Genomic DNA, 18,000 nt, shown 5'->3' with positions numbered 1-18,000 from the left:
ATCCTGACTGATAGCAACCCATTCTTTCATAATCACTTCTTGGAGTTTGTCAGAATTAGTGGGTTTTTGTTTGTCCACCCGCCTCTTGAGGATTGACCACAAATTCTCAATGGGATTAAGATCTGGGGAGTTTCCAGGCCATGGACCCAAAATTTCAACGTTTTGGTCCCCGAGCCACATAGTTATCACTTTTGCCTTATGGCACGGTGCTCCATCGTGCTGGAAAATGCATTGTTCTTCACCAAACTGTTGTTGGATTGTTGGAAGAAGTTGCTGTTGGAGGGTGTTTTGGTACCATTCTTTATTCATGGCTGTGTTTTTGGACTAAATTGTGAGTGAGCCCACTCCCTTGGATGAGAAGCAACCCCACACATGAATGGTCTCAGGATGCTTTACTGTTGGCATGACACAGGACTGATGGTAGCGCTCACCTTTCCTTCTCCGGACAAGCCTTTTACCAGATGCCCCTAACAATCGGAAAGAGGCTTCATCGGAGAATATGACTTTGCCCCAGTCCTCAGCAGTCCATTCGCCATTTGGTTATTTAGCAGAAGATCAATCTGTCCCTGATGTTTTTTTGTTTTTTTTTTGGAGAGAAGTGGCTTCTCTGCTGCCCTTCTTGACACCAGGCATCTTCCAAAAGTCTTCGCCTCACTGTGCGTGCAAATGCGCTCACACCTGCCTGCTGCCATTCCTGAGCAAGCTCTGCACTGGTGGCACTCCGATCCCGCAGCTGAATCCTCTTTAGGAGACGATCCTGGAGCTTGCTGGACTTTCTTGGACGCCCTGAAGCCTTCTTAACAAGAATTGAACCTCTTTCCTTGAAGTTCTTGATGATCCTATAAATTGTTGATTTAGGTGCAATCTTAGTAGCCACAATATCCTTGCCTGTGAAGCCATTTTTATGCAACGCAATGATGGCTGCACACGTTTCTTTGCAGGTCACCATGGTTAACAATGGAAGAACAATGATTTCAAGCATCACCCTCCTTTTAACATGTCAAGTCTGCCATTCTAACCCAATCAGCCTGACATAATGATCTCCAGCCTTGTGCTCGTCAACATTCTCACCTGAGTTAACAAGACGATTACTGAAATTATCTCAGCAGGTCCTTTAATGACAGCAATGAAATGCAGTGGAAAAAATTTTTCCGGGATTAAGTTAATTTTCATGGCAAAGAAGGACTACGTAATTCATCTGATCACTCTTCATAACATTCTAGTATATGCAAGTATATGCAAATTGCTATTATAAAATAAAAACTTAATCAGCAACTTTTCCAATATTTATGTAATTCTCAAAACTTTTGGCCACGACTGTACATAATATTGCCATACAATGTTAACATTTGTTGATGATTCAGGCATTTGTTGTTGATTTAGTACTGTTAAGTGATTTTGATGTCACAAACAAGAAGCACGTTTTTTTTTTTGGGTCAACATGTTTTGTTTTTTTAATTGTATACGTAGTCACATTTATGAACTACTGAAAATACATATAATAAATGCCATAATCCACTATGACATAGTTCTTTTGTTTTAAAAGATGATTAACCATACAACACAATTATGAAGAAAAGTTCTTCCACGGCATTAATTTTTCCATGTTATTTCCATGCCCTTGATACCAGACAAACTGCACACTGGTTTTAACCAACAGCAGAAAATAAGGAAGATACTCTTAAGCACTATTACTCCTGCAGATTTCTAAGCCACAAGTCATGTGTCATTAAACTGTGTCATGGCTACCAGATTGGTGCTATTCATACTATGAGTGTATTGTGATTCTGACATCTGATTGTGATTCAAACTTAATAAAATAATAACCTACTCAAGCCCAGTTTTGTCAGTGTGTGTGTGTGTGGCCACCCTTTTGGGAGAAAGGACTTGTGTGATGAAACAGGCAGATTGACCGTTATCCTTATTTTAAAGTTGTGGGATTGTGACAGAGGGGTTTTTAATAGGTCTAGTGGCCAGTGCAGTTTCCTTCCCTAAGGATTGCATCAGGGGGCAGTATCTCATGAGCACACTTACACCATCCAGACATCTATCTGATGTGTTTGTTTTCATCTGGAAAATGTCATATTTAGAATATCTCTAAAACATTCAGATGTTAGATTGACATTCAGATGTTATGAAATAATTCAGTTTGTCACTTTATCTACACAAAGTTCTGTAATCTTGCTTAGACAAAGCTTATAAATTATAAAACAATCTATTTAATCACTGAAGCTGTCACGTTGGGTCAGTGGGTGATCTTGCCGCTGGATGTTAGATCATAAATGTACTGCAGATAAAGTAAGTAAAAATAAATAGTGATGCTATCAGAGTAAATATATTTCTCAGTGGCAAGTGATATTTTTTAATTACTTTTTATTGATGAAACATGCTGTATCAGTCATCCTCATGTTATTCCAAACCCATAAGACTTTGATTTATTTTCAAAATAAAATTTTTATCCCTCACTTCAAAGTTCATTCCACAAAAACTTCATAAAGACATTGTTCAAGTTTGTAATGACATAATGGTGAGTAAATGACAGAATTTTCATTTTTGGGTAAACTAACCTTTAATGTAATGAAGCAGTAAGTAAGGTTTTGTGTGTGCATGTGTGCGTGTTAGAAAGAGAGAAATCTTGTATAGTATGCAGTTTTAGACAAAGCTATTAATTGAGCAAGTATCTTTGAATTTTTTAGTCATATAAGATTTGCTTCAAAAAGCTTTATGACTCTTAGGATGCGGTCACAAAAAAAGGTTTATCTATTGTCCCACGGATCCAGTCCGTACCAAGAGCAGATGGTGGCTCAACACCTACATCCGAATGCCAGCGGACACCGTGTCAACTAGATGAGCCCCAGAGACAGATCATCAGGAAAGAACTCCTAACCTAAACGGCCACTGGCACAAGGCCATGGGAACCAGATGAGTCCTCTCCAATTTGACTTTGATGCAACATTGAACTTTTGCATTATTACTGACACTTTATTGTCTTATTTTAATGCTGTAAGGTTGCTTTGACACAACTTGTATTGTAAAAAGCGCTGTATAAATAATCTTGACTTGACCTGACTATTGTCAGTAGTGTAGCAATGTATGAAGCACAACTCACTCCTTCCAGTAAGCGCCCACTTCACCTAAATCAATACACACACCCACACACCCACACACCCACACACACACACACACACACACACACACACACACACACACACACACACACACACACACACACACACACACTTGTTGGGTTTACATGTTTTAAGGGGACATTCCATAGGCGTAATGTTTTTTATACTGTACAAACCGTACTTTCTATCGCCCTACACCTACCCTACACCTAAACCTAGTCCTCACAGGAGATTGTGCACACTTTTACTTCCTCAAAAAAACTCATTGTGCATGAATTATAAGTCTGTTTCCTCATGGGGACCTGAGAAATGTCCCCACAAGGTCAAAATCTACTGGTATTCCTATCCTTGTGGGGACATTTGGTCCCCACGACGTGATGAATACCAGGTACACACACACATATACAAAATGGCTCACTGGAGAATTTGTCACAGTAATTTGAAAACTACAGCTGTTCCTCACAGTCACATGACTTTCTTATGATGAAACAGAATGTTGCAAAATTTTAATGTCATTAATCTGTCTGTGTGTGTGTGTGTGTGTGTGTGTGTACCTGGTATTTCCTATCTTATGGGGACCAAATGACCCAAAACGAGAGTTATACCAGTAAATTTTAGGGGTAGGGTTAGGGTAAGGTAATAGAAAATACAGTTTGTATAATATAAAAACCATTACGACTATGAAATATCCCCATAATGATACCAGTGTATTTGCGTGTGTGTACTAAACTGTGTTTTTATTTAAATCTAAAAATGCAGAAAGTATTGTGTGATGGGTTGGTTTAGGGTTTAGAGGTAACAGGGTAGACAATACAGTTTATAAAGTACAATATTATGCCTGTGGAATGTACCAGAAAACCACATATTCAAAAATGTATGTGTGCGTATTAGAGGATGGATACCCGACCCAAGCCCAACGGTACCCGACGGGCCAGGCCGGGTTCAGACAGATATTTCGGGTCGGGCTCGGTCACATTAGCGCGATAAGGCATTGACCATTTAAAATTTAAAACTGCTTAGTAGGTAGCCAATGGGCCTGTTTCACTTGATGCAAAGGTTCGTTTTTGTGATTAAAAGAAATGTAAAATATTACCCCAAATCCGTCTTCCTGTGTGTGGATTGCGCCTGTGTTATAACGGCACTTTTTGCCCCGTGTGCACTTATGCTCTCATCTGTTGACATTTCCGAGCGCCTTCCTACAGTTGCTTAATAAAAGCAGGCTTTCCACACAAAAAAGTGCATGTGTCATTAGTATGAGAAAAAAAATTAGATTTTAACTGTGTCGGGCTGGGATCGGGCTCGGACATAAATATCTTAATGCCTGTCGGGCTCGGGTCGGGTTTGGTTACTGCTCTGTCAGACGCGGGCCAGGCTCGGACAGAAAAATGCGGCCCGATCCACACTCTAGTGTGTATGCGTGTGTGTGTGTATGGTAAAGGTTTCTGAGTTGCACTTCGTTTGTGACTCACAGATTTTGGCTCGAGGCATCGGCTGCATTAATGCAAAGATAGGTCATGTCCTAATGGAGAGAGAAAAAGACAAATTTAAAAACACATATTTAACACTGTGGTACATAAGATGTGTCATCCAATCAAAACCAGCCTGACCGGTCTGTGGTAAAGACATCGTATGCAGTTGCCTTTGCCAGGGGTTTTCAAACCTCTACTGGAGACCCCTTTGCACATTTCGTGTCTTCATCATGTAAATACTCTTGATTCATCTTATAAGCTCATTAGTAGAGACTGTAATACTTGAACTGGGTGCATCAAATAAGGGACACATACAAGTTTAGTGCAGTGCTGGGTGGCTTCCAGATTTGAAAACCCCTGGCCTAGGCGAAATCATATTTTTACTTCTACATCTATTGTGCCACTTACTCGGGTAAGCTCACAGATAACATAACATACTTAGTTGACTGACCTTACTCCCAGCCATGTTCCTGGAACTGATAACTGCAAGTAAGAAAGGTTTGAATTAATGAACCAAGAGTTTGAAGTGTATATTACTTTATATCAGACCCCATACGAATAATGGCCAAAACTTTACTGATGATTTTTAGGAAATTTATTAGTGTCTGTTTACTCCAGAAAATCGCAGAAAAGCTCAATAATGAAACAAAGTGCATAAAGGTGCATTACAATCTTATCCAACAACCCATATGTCTCTCTGTTGTATTATGATAATACACAGCAAATTTGATCAAATGCTTTTCAAAACAGTTGACATGTATATACAGACCGTATGTCTTTTCAGAGGTGCTGAACAAACGTCTAAATAGTTTTTCCCATGTAAGAGTTCTGACAAGCGGTGATGTTGATTTCAAAATAAAACTACATAGCAGAAATAATGCAAAATCTTTATGAATTCCTAACATTCTCTCAAATGGCATGTTATTGAAGATAATGTTATGGCATGTTATCATTTGCCTCAAAATTTACAGCTAAATGAGTATACCTCCTCTAAACTTAAATTCATCAAATAATCTTTATTTAGAAGACATAGGGTTCTTTAGAGATCTATTCTTTAATTAGAGAGTGTGAAGTCTGTTTGGTCATTAACCAAAGAAGCATGTCAAAATTATTCAGGAAAAAAAAAAGATTTTCTTACCAAAGTGATAAAGTTTTGTGTTGTGAAAATGAGCACACCCTCCTGAAAGTGGAAAAAAAATCTGGTGTAAGTTTAAGGCAGTTTTTGATCAACAGGTAAGTACTGTATGTTGAACCAAAACATCTAAAGAGAAGTCATTTCTTGACAATTAAGTTATATAGCCCACTTAATCATTTTCAGACTGAACTCTGACAACAATGGAACCACTCTCTCAGAAATTACTTGTGACAAGGCCCCTGAAATAATTAGGCCTTCACTTTAAGCTTTTAGTTAGTGATGACCTTTTGCTAGAAAAGATCAAAGAAAATTTAGCCTTTATGTAGGAGTTAAAACAGACATGGCAGTTTGCCATGAAGTAGTACTAGTATACTAGTACTGTTTTGACAGAAAGAAAATATATTTTGTATTTATTTGAGGGGGGGGGGGGTGTACTTATTTATGCTGTGCACTCACACACACACAATATTAGGTAGAGACACACACACACACACACACACAAATATTTTCTATTTGAATATACTTTAAAATATTATTTATTCCATTGATAAAAGCAGAATTTTCATCAGCCATTAATCTAATCTTTAGTGTCACACGATCCTTCAGAAATCATATGTCATATCTAATCATATCTAATATGCTTTATTATCAATATAAATTCTTTTTTATCAATGTCATTTTTTGATTAACAAAAAGTAAAAAAAACAGCATTTGTTTAAAATAGAAATCTTTTGTAATAATATACACTACCATTTAAAAGTATAGGGTATTTCTTTTAATTATTATTTTATTTTATAACTTTGATCAAGGAAGGATTTGTTAAATTGTTTTTTTAAAGAGATAGTAAAGACTTATATTGTTAGAAGAGATTTCCAGTGCAAATAAATGTTATTTTTATTTTTTTTATTTATCAAAAGAATCTTGAAAAAAGTATCACAGGTTCCAAAAAAATATTAAGCAGCACAACTGTTTCCAACATTGGTAATTATTCAACATATTGATAATACATCAGAATGTTTTCTGAAGGATCATGTGACACCGAAGACTTCATTAATGGCTGATAAAAATTCAGCTTTGCATAACAGGAATAAAATATTTTAAAGTATATTGAAATAGAACAAATTCTGTAATAATACTTTTATATTTTTTTCTCTCTCTATTTTAGATCAAATAAATGCAGCATTGATGAGCAGAGGACACTTCTTTAAAAACATTAAAAATCTTGCTGATCCCAAATTTTGAACGGCAATGTATATATATATTTTTTTATTTCATATGACTCAATTATCAAAAAGTTTTCAATAAAAATTGATAAATATAACATGTTTGATCATTAAATTTACTTTATATTGTACTGGTATATCAAGATGCCTAATGTCTAGAGTCTCGTGCCAACTGTTATGAGTGAATCTCATGGTCACAAATTCACCAGTCTAGAACTGCCCACTGTCTCTGCACTGTCTCTCCATAATCTACATAAAAGTGTCTGGTGGGTGTAACTGATTATACTCATTTGCTAGCTATTTTAGTCCACAGTTTCCGCAAACCAGGTAAAGACACTGCAAAAAGGTGTTATTTCATGCAGTAGTCTTTAAATATTAAATTAGTGTCTTCATTATTCCACCATAAGAAACATAGGTAAGCATGGGCATTGAACATGAAACTGGTGGAACATTTTCTCAATGTCACATCAGGCAGCTATAGGATGCCTTCTGAACCTTACAAGACGCCTGTGACACTGTTTATCATGTCTGGTCCTAACAACAGATGTTCATTGACACTTGTGCCTTTATATTTTGCAGAACAATTAAATACGACTTGTAACTTGTGAGGTTTTCTTGGGTAGTAAATGCCATGATGGGTTGCCTACCATTTTTCAACATTAGTTCCATCATATATCAAAAGCACTCAAAACAAATGAAGAGGTTAAAGATAACATGTCCTGGAGCTGATGGTGTAGTGCTCCAATTGTCATCAGTCTGTGATACAATCACATAGTGTACAGTCAAGCCCGAAATTATTCATACCCCTGGCAAATTCTGACTTAAAGTTACTTTTATTCAACCAGCAAGTTTTTTTTTTTTTTTTTTGACCGGAAATGACACAGGCTTCTCCTAAAAGATAATAAGACGATGTACAGGAGGCATCATTGTGGAAAAAAAATATTTCTCAGCTTTTATTTACATTTGAACAAAAAGTGGCATATCCAAAATTATTCATACCCTTTGCAAACTGTCACAGTCTATGGGAAAATCTAAAGTTCTATACCATTCCAAATAGTTCAAACTGTTCTAAAGCATCCTAATTACCCCGATTCATTGGGAACAGCTGTTTTAATCAACTTAACAGGTTAAAAACAAAGGCTCTCTGCTGTTGGTTTGTGGACAGTCATGGCTAAGACAAAGGAGCTCGCTGAGGACCTGCGGCTGCGCATTGTGGCTGCTCACAAGTCAGGAAAGGGCTATAATAAGACCATATCTAAATGCTTTGAAGTTCCAGTGGCTACATTGAATCAGAATCAGAATCAGAATGAGCTTTATTGCCAGGTATGTTTACACATACTAGGAATTTGTTTTAGTGACAGCAGCTTCACAATGCAATAGAGTGACAGTGACAAGACAAGACATAGATTATAAAAAAGAACAATATACAAGTACACAAGACAAAGTGCAAAGTGCAAAATAGTAAAAACACAATATACAGAGTATGCCATTACTAGGTACAGGTATATTAGGTGCAAAGTATGTAAGTAGGTATTAATAAATACTGAATAGATTAATAATAGATTAATAAAGTGTATAATAGTGCTGCATGTTCCACGTTTACTGACAAGTGTTCATGAGATGGATTGCCTGGGGAAAAAAACTGTTCCGGTGTCTAGTCGTCTTGGTGCTCAGTGCTCTGTAGCGCCGACCAGATGGTAACAGTTCAAAGAGCGAGTGTGCTGGATGAGAGGGGTCCAGAGTGATTTTGCCAGGACTTTTGCGCACTCTGGATAAGTAGAGATCTTGAAAAGTAGGAAGGGTTGTACCAATGATTCGCTCAGCAGTCCGGACTATGTGACATAGTCTTCTGAGATCAGAATTGGTAGCTGAGCTGAACCAGACAGTAATTGAAGTGCAGAGGATGGATTCATTGATGGCAGAGTAAAACTGTTTCAACAGTTCCTGTGGCAGGTTAAGCTTCCTCAGCTGGCGGAGGAAGTACAGTCTCTGCTGGGCCTTTTTCACAATGGAGTCTATGTGAACATCCCACTTCAGGTCCTGGGAGATGGTATTGCCAAGGAACCTGAATGACTCCACTGTGTTAACAGTGCTGTTCATGATGGTGAGTGGGGGGAGAGCAGGGGGGTTTCTCCTGAAGTCAATAATCATCTCCACAGTCTTGAGCGTGTTGAGCTCCAGGTTGTTATGACTGCACCAGACAGCCAGCTCTTTAACCTCCTGTCTGTAAGCAGACTCATCACCGTCTTGAATGAGGCCGATGAGTGTGCGTCTGCGAACTTCAGGAGCTTGACAGAGGGGTCTTCAGAGGTACAGTCATTCGTATACAGGGAGAAGAGCAGTGGGGAGAGAACACAACCCTGAGGGGCGCCAGTGCTGATAGTCCGGGTGCTGGATGAGAATTTTCCCAGCCTCACTAGCTGCTGTCTGTCTGTCAGGAAGCTGTTGATCCACTGACAGAGAGCGGTGGGCACGGAGAGCTGAGATAGTTTGGGAAGGAGGAGGTTTGGGATGATGGTGTTAAAGGCTGAACTGAAGTCTACAAACAGGATCCTCACATAAGTCCCTGATTTATCCAGATGCTGCAGGATGAAGTGTAAACCCATGTTCACTGTATCATCTACGGACCTGTTTGCTCGATAAGCAAACTGCAGGGGGTCCAGTAAGGGTCCGGTGATGTCCTTCAGATGAGCCAAAACCAGTTTTTCAAACGACTTCATGACGACAGATGTTAGCGCCACAGGTCTGTAGTCGTTGAGTCCTGTTATTTTGGGTTTCTTTGGAATGGGAATGATTGTCGAACGTTTGAGGCAGTTCGGTACTTCACACATCTCCAGAGACCAATTGAAGATTAGTGAGAAAATGGGGGCCAGCTGGTCAGCACAGGTTTTCAGACAGGCTGGTGTCACACCATCAGGGCCTGGTGCCTTCCTTCTTTTGTTCTGTCTGAAGACCTGGCGAACATCTCTTTCACTGAAATGGATTGTCGGAGTGGGGGAGAGCGGTGTTGTTATGGGTGTTGTTGGAGGTGTGAATGGAGTTTTTTCAAACCTGCAATAGAACTCGTTCAGATCGTCTGCCAGTTGCTGATTCTCTACCATGCAGGGGGATGGTGTCTTGTAGTTAGTGATGGCTTTCAGGCTGTCCCACACTGATGAAGAGTCACTGGAAGAGAATTGATTCCTTATCTTTTTGGAATAATTCTTCTTTGCCACTTTGATCTCCTTTTCCAGTGTGTATTTGGCCTGCGTATACAAGACACTGTCCCCTTTCCTGTAAGCATCCTCTTTGGCGTGACGAAGCTGTCTGAGTTTTGCAGTGAACCATGGTTTGTCATTGTTGAAAGTTAAACGAGTCCTGGTAGGAATGCACGTATCCTCACAGAAACTGATATATGAAGTAACAGTGTCTGTGAGCTTGTCCAGATCGGTAGCAGCAGCTTCGAAAACACTCCAATCAGTACATTCGAAACAGGCTTGTAAAATCCGCTCTGTTTCGTTGGTCCATCTCTTCACAGACTTGCTACAGGTTTAGCAGATTTAAGTTTTTGCCTGTATGTTGGTATAAGATGAACCAGGCAGTGATCAGAGAGTCCCAAAGCTGCCCGTGGGACAGAGTGATATGCATTCCTTATTGTGGTGTAACAGTGGTCCAATATATTACTGTCTCTGGTTGGACATGTAATATGTTGACTGTATTTTGGCAGTTCACTGGAGAGATTTGCTTTGTTAAAATTCCCAAGAATGATTAAAACAGAGTCCGGGTGTTGTAGTTCTGTCACGGTGATCTGATCAGCGAGTTTCTGCAAAGCCAGGCTCACGTGCGCTTGCGGAGGAAAGTAGACGCTCACGAGAATGAACGAGCAAAACTCTCGCGGCGAGTAGAACGGCTTACAGTTTATGAAGAGCGCTTCTAGATCAGAACAGCACATCTTCTTTAACCTTCATTGCACTGTCAAACATGGTGGTGGGAACCTAATGTTTTGGGGGTGTTTTTCAGCCGGTGGACCAGGGAACCTAATCACAGTAAACAGCACCATGAAAAAGGAGCAATACATCAAAATTCTCAACAACAACATCAGGCAGTCTGCAGAGAAACTTGGCCTTGGGCACCAGTGGACATTTCAGCACGACAACAACCCAAAACACACAGCAAAAGTGGTGAAGAAATGGTTAGCAGACAAAAACATTACCGTTTTGCAGTGGCCCAGAAAGAGTCCTAACTTAAATCCCATTGAGAATCTGTGGAGGCAGCTAAAGATCAGGGTGATGGCAAGGAGACCCTCCAACCTAAAGAGTTGGAGCTCATCACTAAAGATGAATGGGCAAAAATACCAGTGGAGACATGCAAAAAGCTGGTCAGCAATTATAGGAAGCGTTTGATTGCTGTAATAGCCAATAAAGGCTTTTCTATTAATTATTGAGAAGGGTATGAATAATTTTGGACATGCCACTTTTTGTTCAAATGTAAATAAAAGCTGAGAAATATTTGTACATCGTCTTATTATCTTTTGGGAGAAGCCTGTGTCATTTCCGGTCAAAAAAAAAAAAAACTTGCTGGTTGAATAAAAGTAACTTTAGGTCAGAATTTGCCAGGGGTGTGAATAATTTTGGGCTTAAGTGTATATTGTATCCTGCTCCCACAGACTCACTCCATATAACTGTATAACATATTAAACCATATCAAATTTTCCTTGTAGTTAATGTGATAAATTACTTAACTTAAAAGTACAATAAGTGATTTCTGAGAAACACCGGTGAAATTTGAAATCAACACCCAAACTAGTTTCGCGTAGCCAGACCTTCAGACTGACGGCAGAAGGTCTGGGAACCTTGCCGCTTTGAATGACCATGGGCCACCCAAGAGGCCATATGACTGACAGGTAAAGCAACCAATCATGTTTTGTTTTGTGCCGCATCATCTTTAGGGGGATGGAAATATTACAATAACACACCGGTAATAAATAACACAATAACAGACCGGTGTAAAAAAATAAATTTTTAAAGTGCCCCTTTTATGCCTTTTCAAATATGATATTTCATGTAGTGTGTCATGTAGCTGTATGTGAAACTCCGCCAAGGACGGTCCCAAGCCCGTCTGCAAAAGGAGGAGGGTGGTCGCCGTGCCGATGCGACCAGAACCAGGAAACTGGGGAAAAAAGGCATGAAACCGCATGATTATGATCGATTCAACATTTTCCGTTCAAACTACCGCATCCGGGGGAGCCGATGCGATAGCACTGGGGACCCAGGGTGCTGTCGAGAAGTGGACTACTGGCCAAAGAAGAACTATCAGAATTTCGCCAAAAATGGCAATCAACTTGGGCGCTTGGAATGTCCGTACTGGTCATCATGTTGGCCAGAAAGAACTCATTGCCGAAGAACTCGAGCGATGCAACATCCAAGTCGCCGCTCTATCGGAACTTTGACTTGTTGGCTCGGGCACGACGATTGTTGCGTCCTCGACTACCGACGTGACGATGATGCTGTATTTCTACGGCGGTGAGAAGCGAGAAGCCGGTGTTGGTTTTATGGTCGATTATCGAACTTCCGCCAGCATCACTGCTTTCCAGCCAGTATCTGAGCGCCTCGCTGTCCTGACTATCGAGGGCACCGTCACGACACACGTTATTGCGGTCTACGCCCCAACCGAGACAAACCCCGACACGAACAAAGACGACTTCTATGAACGCCTTCAGCTTATCCTGGACGCCACGCCAAAAAATGATCTTATTATCATCGCTGGTGACCTAAACGCGCACGTCGGATCTGAAAGACTAGGCTGGGAGGCCACCTTGGGACGTTTTGGTCATGGAGAAATTAACGATAATGGACTTCGGCTCCTGTCCTTCGCGACGGCCAATAACATGGTCATCGGGAACAGCATCTTCCAGCATCCTCTCAAGCACCGGCTTACCTGGAGAAATCCAAGGGGTAAAGATTCAGCGATGCTGGATTACGTCCTCATCAATACCCGATTTCGATCATCTCTTCAAGACGTCCGTGTGATGAGGGGTCCGGACTCCGGACTGTGGATCTGACCATTATCTTGTCCGTGCCCGACTACGACTGAAGCTTCATCGTGCTAAACGAGCGGCACCTAAACCGCCCCGACTTGATTGGCGACAGCTAGCCGATGGCGACCGTTGCCAAGAATTCCAACTAGCCCTCTCGAACCGGTTCGCCCAGCTAGTCGATTCTGATGACGTGGATGAAGAAGAGCAGAGGATTGCTGAGGCTATCATTGACAGTGCCCGCCCACTGTGTCCGCCTCTTCGATGTCGAACACAGCTCTGGATATCAGAGGATTGCCTTGACCTGGTGGCCGAGCGGAGGAAGGCAAAGCTTGTCGACTTTGAACGGTATCTGCAACTTAACCGGGACATCCGTAGGATGATGAAGAGGGACCGTGAAGCCTACTGGGACCAAGTGGCTCATGATCTTGAAGAAGCAGCGTCGAGGCATGAGTACCGTACACTCTACCACATGTTGCGTGGTCTTAGTGGCAAGTCCAAGTCCATAAATGACAACATCAAGAAAGCCGATGGCACGTTTGTTTGCTCGACGGCCGAACGCCTTCAACGTTGGAAGGAATTCTTCGATGGGCTCTACAATCACGACCCACCTCAAGGCCCGCCTGCAGCGCCACCAGTGATCGACCTACCATCTGCTCCGATGTCTGATGCCGAACCGACTTTCGAAGAAGTAAAGCTCGCTGTGTACGCCTTGAAAAATGGGAAATCACCTGGATTGGATCAGGTTACCGCGGAAGAAATTAAGGCCGGTGGCGACACCCTCCTCCCTCGACTCCACAATCTCATCAAGATGATCTGGAGACTCGACAAAGTTCCAACAAGATGGAAGAAGGCTATCATTATCCCGATTCACAAGAAAGGCGACAGCCATGAGTGCAATAATTATCGCGGAATCAGCCTTCTTTCAGTCGTCGGCAAAGTCTTCATGAAAATCCTGCAGTCGCGACTCCTAAAGCACTATGAACAGATGAGCCGTGAAGAACAAGCTGGATTCCGACCAGGGCGTGGATGTCGCGATCAGATCTTCGCCCTCCGGCATTTGGTCGAGCGACATATCCAATATGGACAGCGAACAGTGATTGCCTTTATTGACTTCAAATCCGCCTTCGATTGCATCGACTGGACGGCACTGTGGAGAACGCTAGAGGCAGACCATATCCCTCCGAAGATCATCAGTCTCTTTAAATCGGCGTACGATGGCTCAACAAGTCTCGTGCGTATTCGGAGTGACCTTTCAGATGAATTTCTGATCAAAACTGGCGTAAGGCAAGGTGATGTAGCATCCCCGTTGCTTTTTAACATCGTTATTGATGCAATCATGTGAAGAGCATTCGAGGGTCACCGCGGGGTTCAATTTGCAGATGACCAATTCGTAACAGACCTCATGTTCGCCGATGACAGTGCCATCTTCGCGCAGGATGATGCCGAAGCCACGAACATCCTTTATGACATCGCTCGCCACGCTCGACCCTATGGCCTCAAGATCAGTGCCGAAAAGACTAAAGTCATGACAACTGATGGATCACCAGCAATTGTATATCTTGAAGATGTGCAGCTGGAACAAGTGCAAAAATTTAAGTATCTCGGCTCATTGATCCAAGAGAAGAAAATTGCAGCGACGGCAGACATTTACTCAAGAATCGGACAAGCGACGGCTGCTTTTGCCTCCCTCCAATGGTGCGTCTGGAGGAAACCTAATGTCACCCTTTCCACAAAGATCCGCCTGTATCGATCGATGATACTCCCAATTCTCCTCTATGGATCTGAAGCCTGGGTCATTCTCAAGCACGACCTCAACAAGCTCGAGGTATTTCAAATGCGATGCCTGCGACAAATCCTTCGAGTCTCCTTGCGCGACCGCATTAGCAACGACGAGATACGTCACCAATGCCATGATCAACCATCAATTGATGAGCAAATTCAGAGACGGCAATTACGATGGTTCGGCCATTTTTGCCACATGAGCGATCATCGTTTGCCGCATCGATTGCTATGGCGGCAGTGCCCTGACCAGTGGAGGATTAGACGCGACGCGCCGAAGAAGATATGGGTCAAGCAGATCGAACACGACCTTAAATCATGTCGTCTTAACCTTGAGCAAGCGAAAACTTTAGCCACGGATCGACAGGCCTGGAAGAAAATTGTTGGTGAAATCGGTACTCCTGCGGCACCCACAGCAGCGTATTGGCTTCGAGGACGACCCTCCCTGCCGACCGCCAGCTAGGGATCAAAGAAGAAGAAGCTGTATGTGAACATAAACTATCTGCAAAGTTGTGACGCCGACAGTGCACGATAAATGAAGTTTTTGTCTATCAAAAATAAAGAGTCGGCTCACATTCGCCTAAACGAGTCGTCAGCAATTCGAATCTTTTTCTGTTACGGCCACATGTCACGAACTAACACATTTGCATAATGTCCTCCCACGTTCTATGTCGCGAACAACTTGCCCGCCCACAAACAGTACAATTTTCATGTGGATTACATCATGTCATTGCACAACATTCATTTTTTCAACAACACCTCAGCAGTACAATTCCAATCTTGTGTTGTGTTCGCGTCATTTTACTGATGACTGCTTTTCCAATCTTGGGGAGTAACGTTACAACGCGGGATTCACCAAACGCTTGGTTTTAAAAAATGGATCAGTGCCCAGTTTATTTGGACCGGCTTGCTCCTCTGAACTTCTACCTGTAAGTATGATTAATAATTGATGATTGTATTTTCTAGGATCGTTCAAAATACGTCTTTGTGTACGATATGGTGTGTAACAACCCCGCACATGTCTTGGTAACCGGCTAACTTGCGTTTCTGTAGTTCTGTTGTTCAGCTGTGAGTGCAATGTAGTCTAAAAATTGTGATTGATGCAGCTTGACTGTCTGTCTGCCTTATAAGTTTAAGTAATGATAATGATAAACGATGGCTTAACGCAGTGTTATGCATTATACAATGTTGAAGTTCACAACGTAGAGGTGTGCCCGGTTCGCTTACAAAAGCAAATTGCAAGCACTTTCCACAGTTAACATATGACACTTACCACTGAGAAACGTCCTGCTCCAGTCGTGCTTGCAAAACAGTTTCTTGTCGATGTGCCACTTCAACCGTTTCATCGTCAGACTCCAGGCTCGAATTGATAGGGTAAAATCGAGGCCATCTTTTCTATGTATTGACAGGTCTCCACAGCTGTCATTCAGTTATGGCAATGGGCGTTTTGTTTTGCGCTGTAGCGGTAGACCAATCATGAAGGACTGCACCATCTGACCAATCACAGCAGTGAGGGCTCACAGAAAGGAGGGGTTTAGAGAGACTGATTCTTCGAACTGCTTCACACGAGTCGTTTACGAATCATTTAGAAACGGGGTAAAATGAAATCTATTTTTGGAGAAAACTAAAGTGTTTTTTGAACTTGCATACATGTAAACCTGTTTTAAGAAACTCATAAAACAATATTAGCTATCTTTAAAATGGCATAATAGGGGCACTTTAACATACTTTTGAAAATCCAGTGTTTAGTTGATCCTGATAAGCGCTAGTTGTAACAGCTGTAAACACAACGGCTTTCTTCTTTGGTGAGGGGGTTTAGTGCCACAGCATTTTTGTTTGTTACCGTTTAAAAACATGGCACAAACATCTCCTGGAAATCCTGTATATTCTAACTAATCCGACGACAACCTGAAGTGTTTCCAGCTAAGTGTGCCTTATGCATCAGATGTTTAGCCAACGTTCCATGGGCGCGACGTCTGAGGCTAAGACTACACCCAAACAAACAATTTCGTGAATATTTGCTAGCTGTCTTTTCGGTGTGTGTACAAAGACCTGTCTGTGTAAATATAGGAAAAAAACAAAGTGGATCAGACTGATCAGACCAAGCACCAAACACTCTTGTAGCCAGTAGGCAGCAGAGGACATAAAGTAATGATCAGCTTTATTTATATAGTGCTTTGTACAATACAGACTATGCCAAAGCAGTAATGATGGGGGGATGAACAAGCAGGAGATTTGTAGACTGTAGAAAGAAAGATGGCTGAGATATTAACTAAGTAGAAAATGTCCACTGAGTGGCACTAAAAGAGTGTTCATTTTTTTTTTCCCCAGAACAGATGAACATATATATGGTACATTTTATATGACGTTGATTTTGTACGTGCCATTGCAGTTCCGACTTGAAATGTCCATTGAGTGTTGCTTTAACTCTAAAGCTCCATGATATTTTAAAATAACGTACCATCTGCACTACACCTAAACCTACCCGACAGTATGAACAAAAGCGAATGTGACGTATGTCATTTTAGCTTATTTTCTGATCTCTCACTTTAACCTACTTCATCGTGAAACATTTTTTTTACAGGATTTGTACCCAAGGATTCTGCATTCTAAATCTAATTTCATGCCAACTGAGCTAACGAGCAAGCTTATTAAATCCGATGTTGTGTCCACTTTTGTCCCCCTGCCAATTTAGCCAAATGCACATCTTAATAATTGAATCGCACAATGAATTGATTATTTGCATCATGTTTACACTGTTTGTTTTAGTGAGAGTATTTCGAGCTTTTAGAAGTCAGCACTGAACAAAACTTCAGTGTTTTGAGTGGATTTTGATTAAAGTAAACACCTCTGACTGGCCACTGCATTCAAGAAATCAACAGACATGTCTATGATTGGCTACACTGCTCAATGCTGCAAAAATAGTGTAAATAAAAAACCTTTGAGTTATATAATTATATGGGGTAAGTGTTTGAGAGGAGGGGACACTATACAGCTATGTTTTCTGTGATTAAATAAAATAATTTAACAGCCTGATGATGACTGGAGGACTACACCATCAGCTGCAGATCAGAGAGGGCTTATACCAGAAAACAGGGCTTAAGTTACCATCATATTAACTCCAAATTCTTGACTGAGTAACCCAAACCTTTCATACTTGCAGTTATCTGTTGCAAAAACTCTGCCAAGAGTAAGTTGAGTAAACTCTGAATACTTACCCTAAACGTTACCTCAGTTTTTAGAACTAAAA

General features: G+C 41.3%; 1 protein-coding gene across 2 annotated transcripts in view; it reads right to left on the bottom strand.

Moving 5' to 3' along the window:
• Positions 1-18,000, bottom strand: part of dusp22a (dual specificity phosphatase 22a) — a 75,823-nt gene that overhangs the window by 14,695 nt on the left and 43,128 nt on the right. The window contains exons 4-6 of one of the 2 annotated variants that reach the window (XM_073849984.1): positions 5,736-5,777; positions 5,049-5,080; positions 4,598-4,647 (exon numbers count right to left, since the gene is read on the bottom strand). In XM_073849984.1, the coding sequence (XP_073706085.1) occupies positions 4,598-4,647; positions 5,049-5,063 (65 nt within the window). In that variant the 5' untranslated portion in view covers positions 5,064-5,080; positions 5,736-5,777. The remainder of the gene's footprint in view (positions 1-4,597; positions 4,648-5,048; positions 5,081-5,735; positions 5,778-18,000) is intronic. The other variant, XM_073849983.1, reaches the window with a different exon arrangement.

The sequence above is a fragment of the Garra rufa genome, chromosome 11 (assembly GCF_049309525.1).
Source record: "Garra rufa chromosome 11, GarRuf1.0, whole genome shotgun sequence".
NCBI classification, from domain to species: domain Eukaryota; kingdom Metazoa; phylum Chordata; class Actinopteri; order Cypriniformes; family Cyprinidae; genus Garra; species Garra rufa.
Note: the sequence above shows the minus strand (reverse complement) of the source record. Positions and strands in the feature narration are given on the sequence as shown.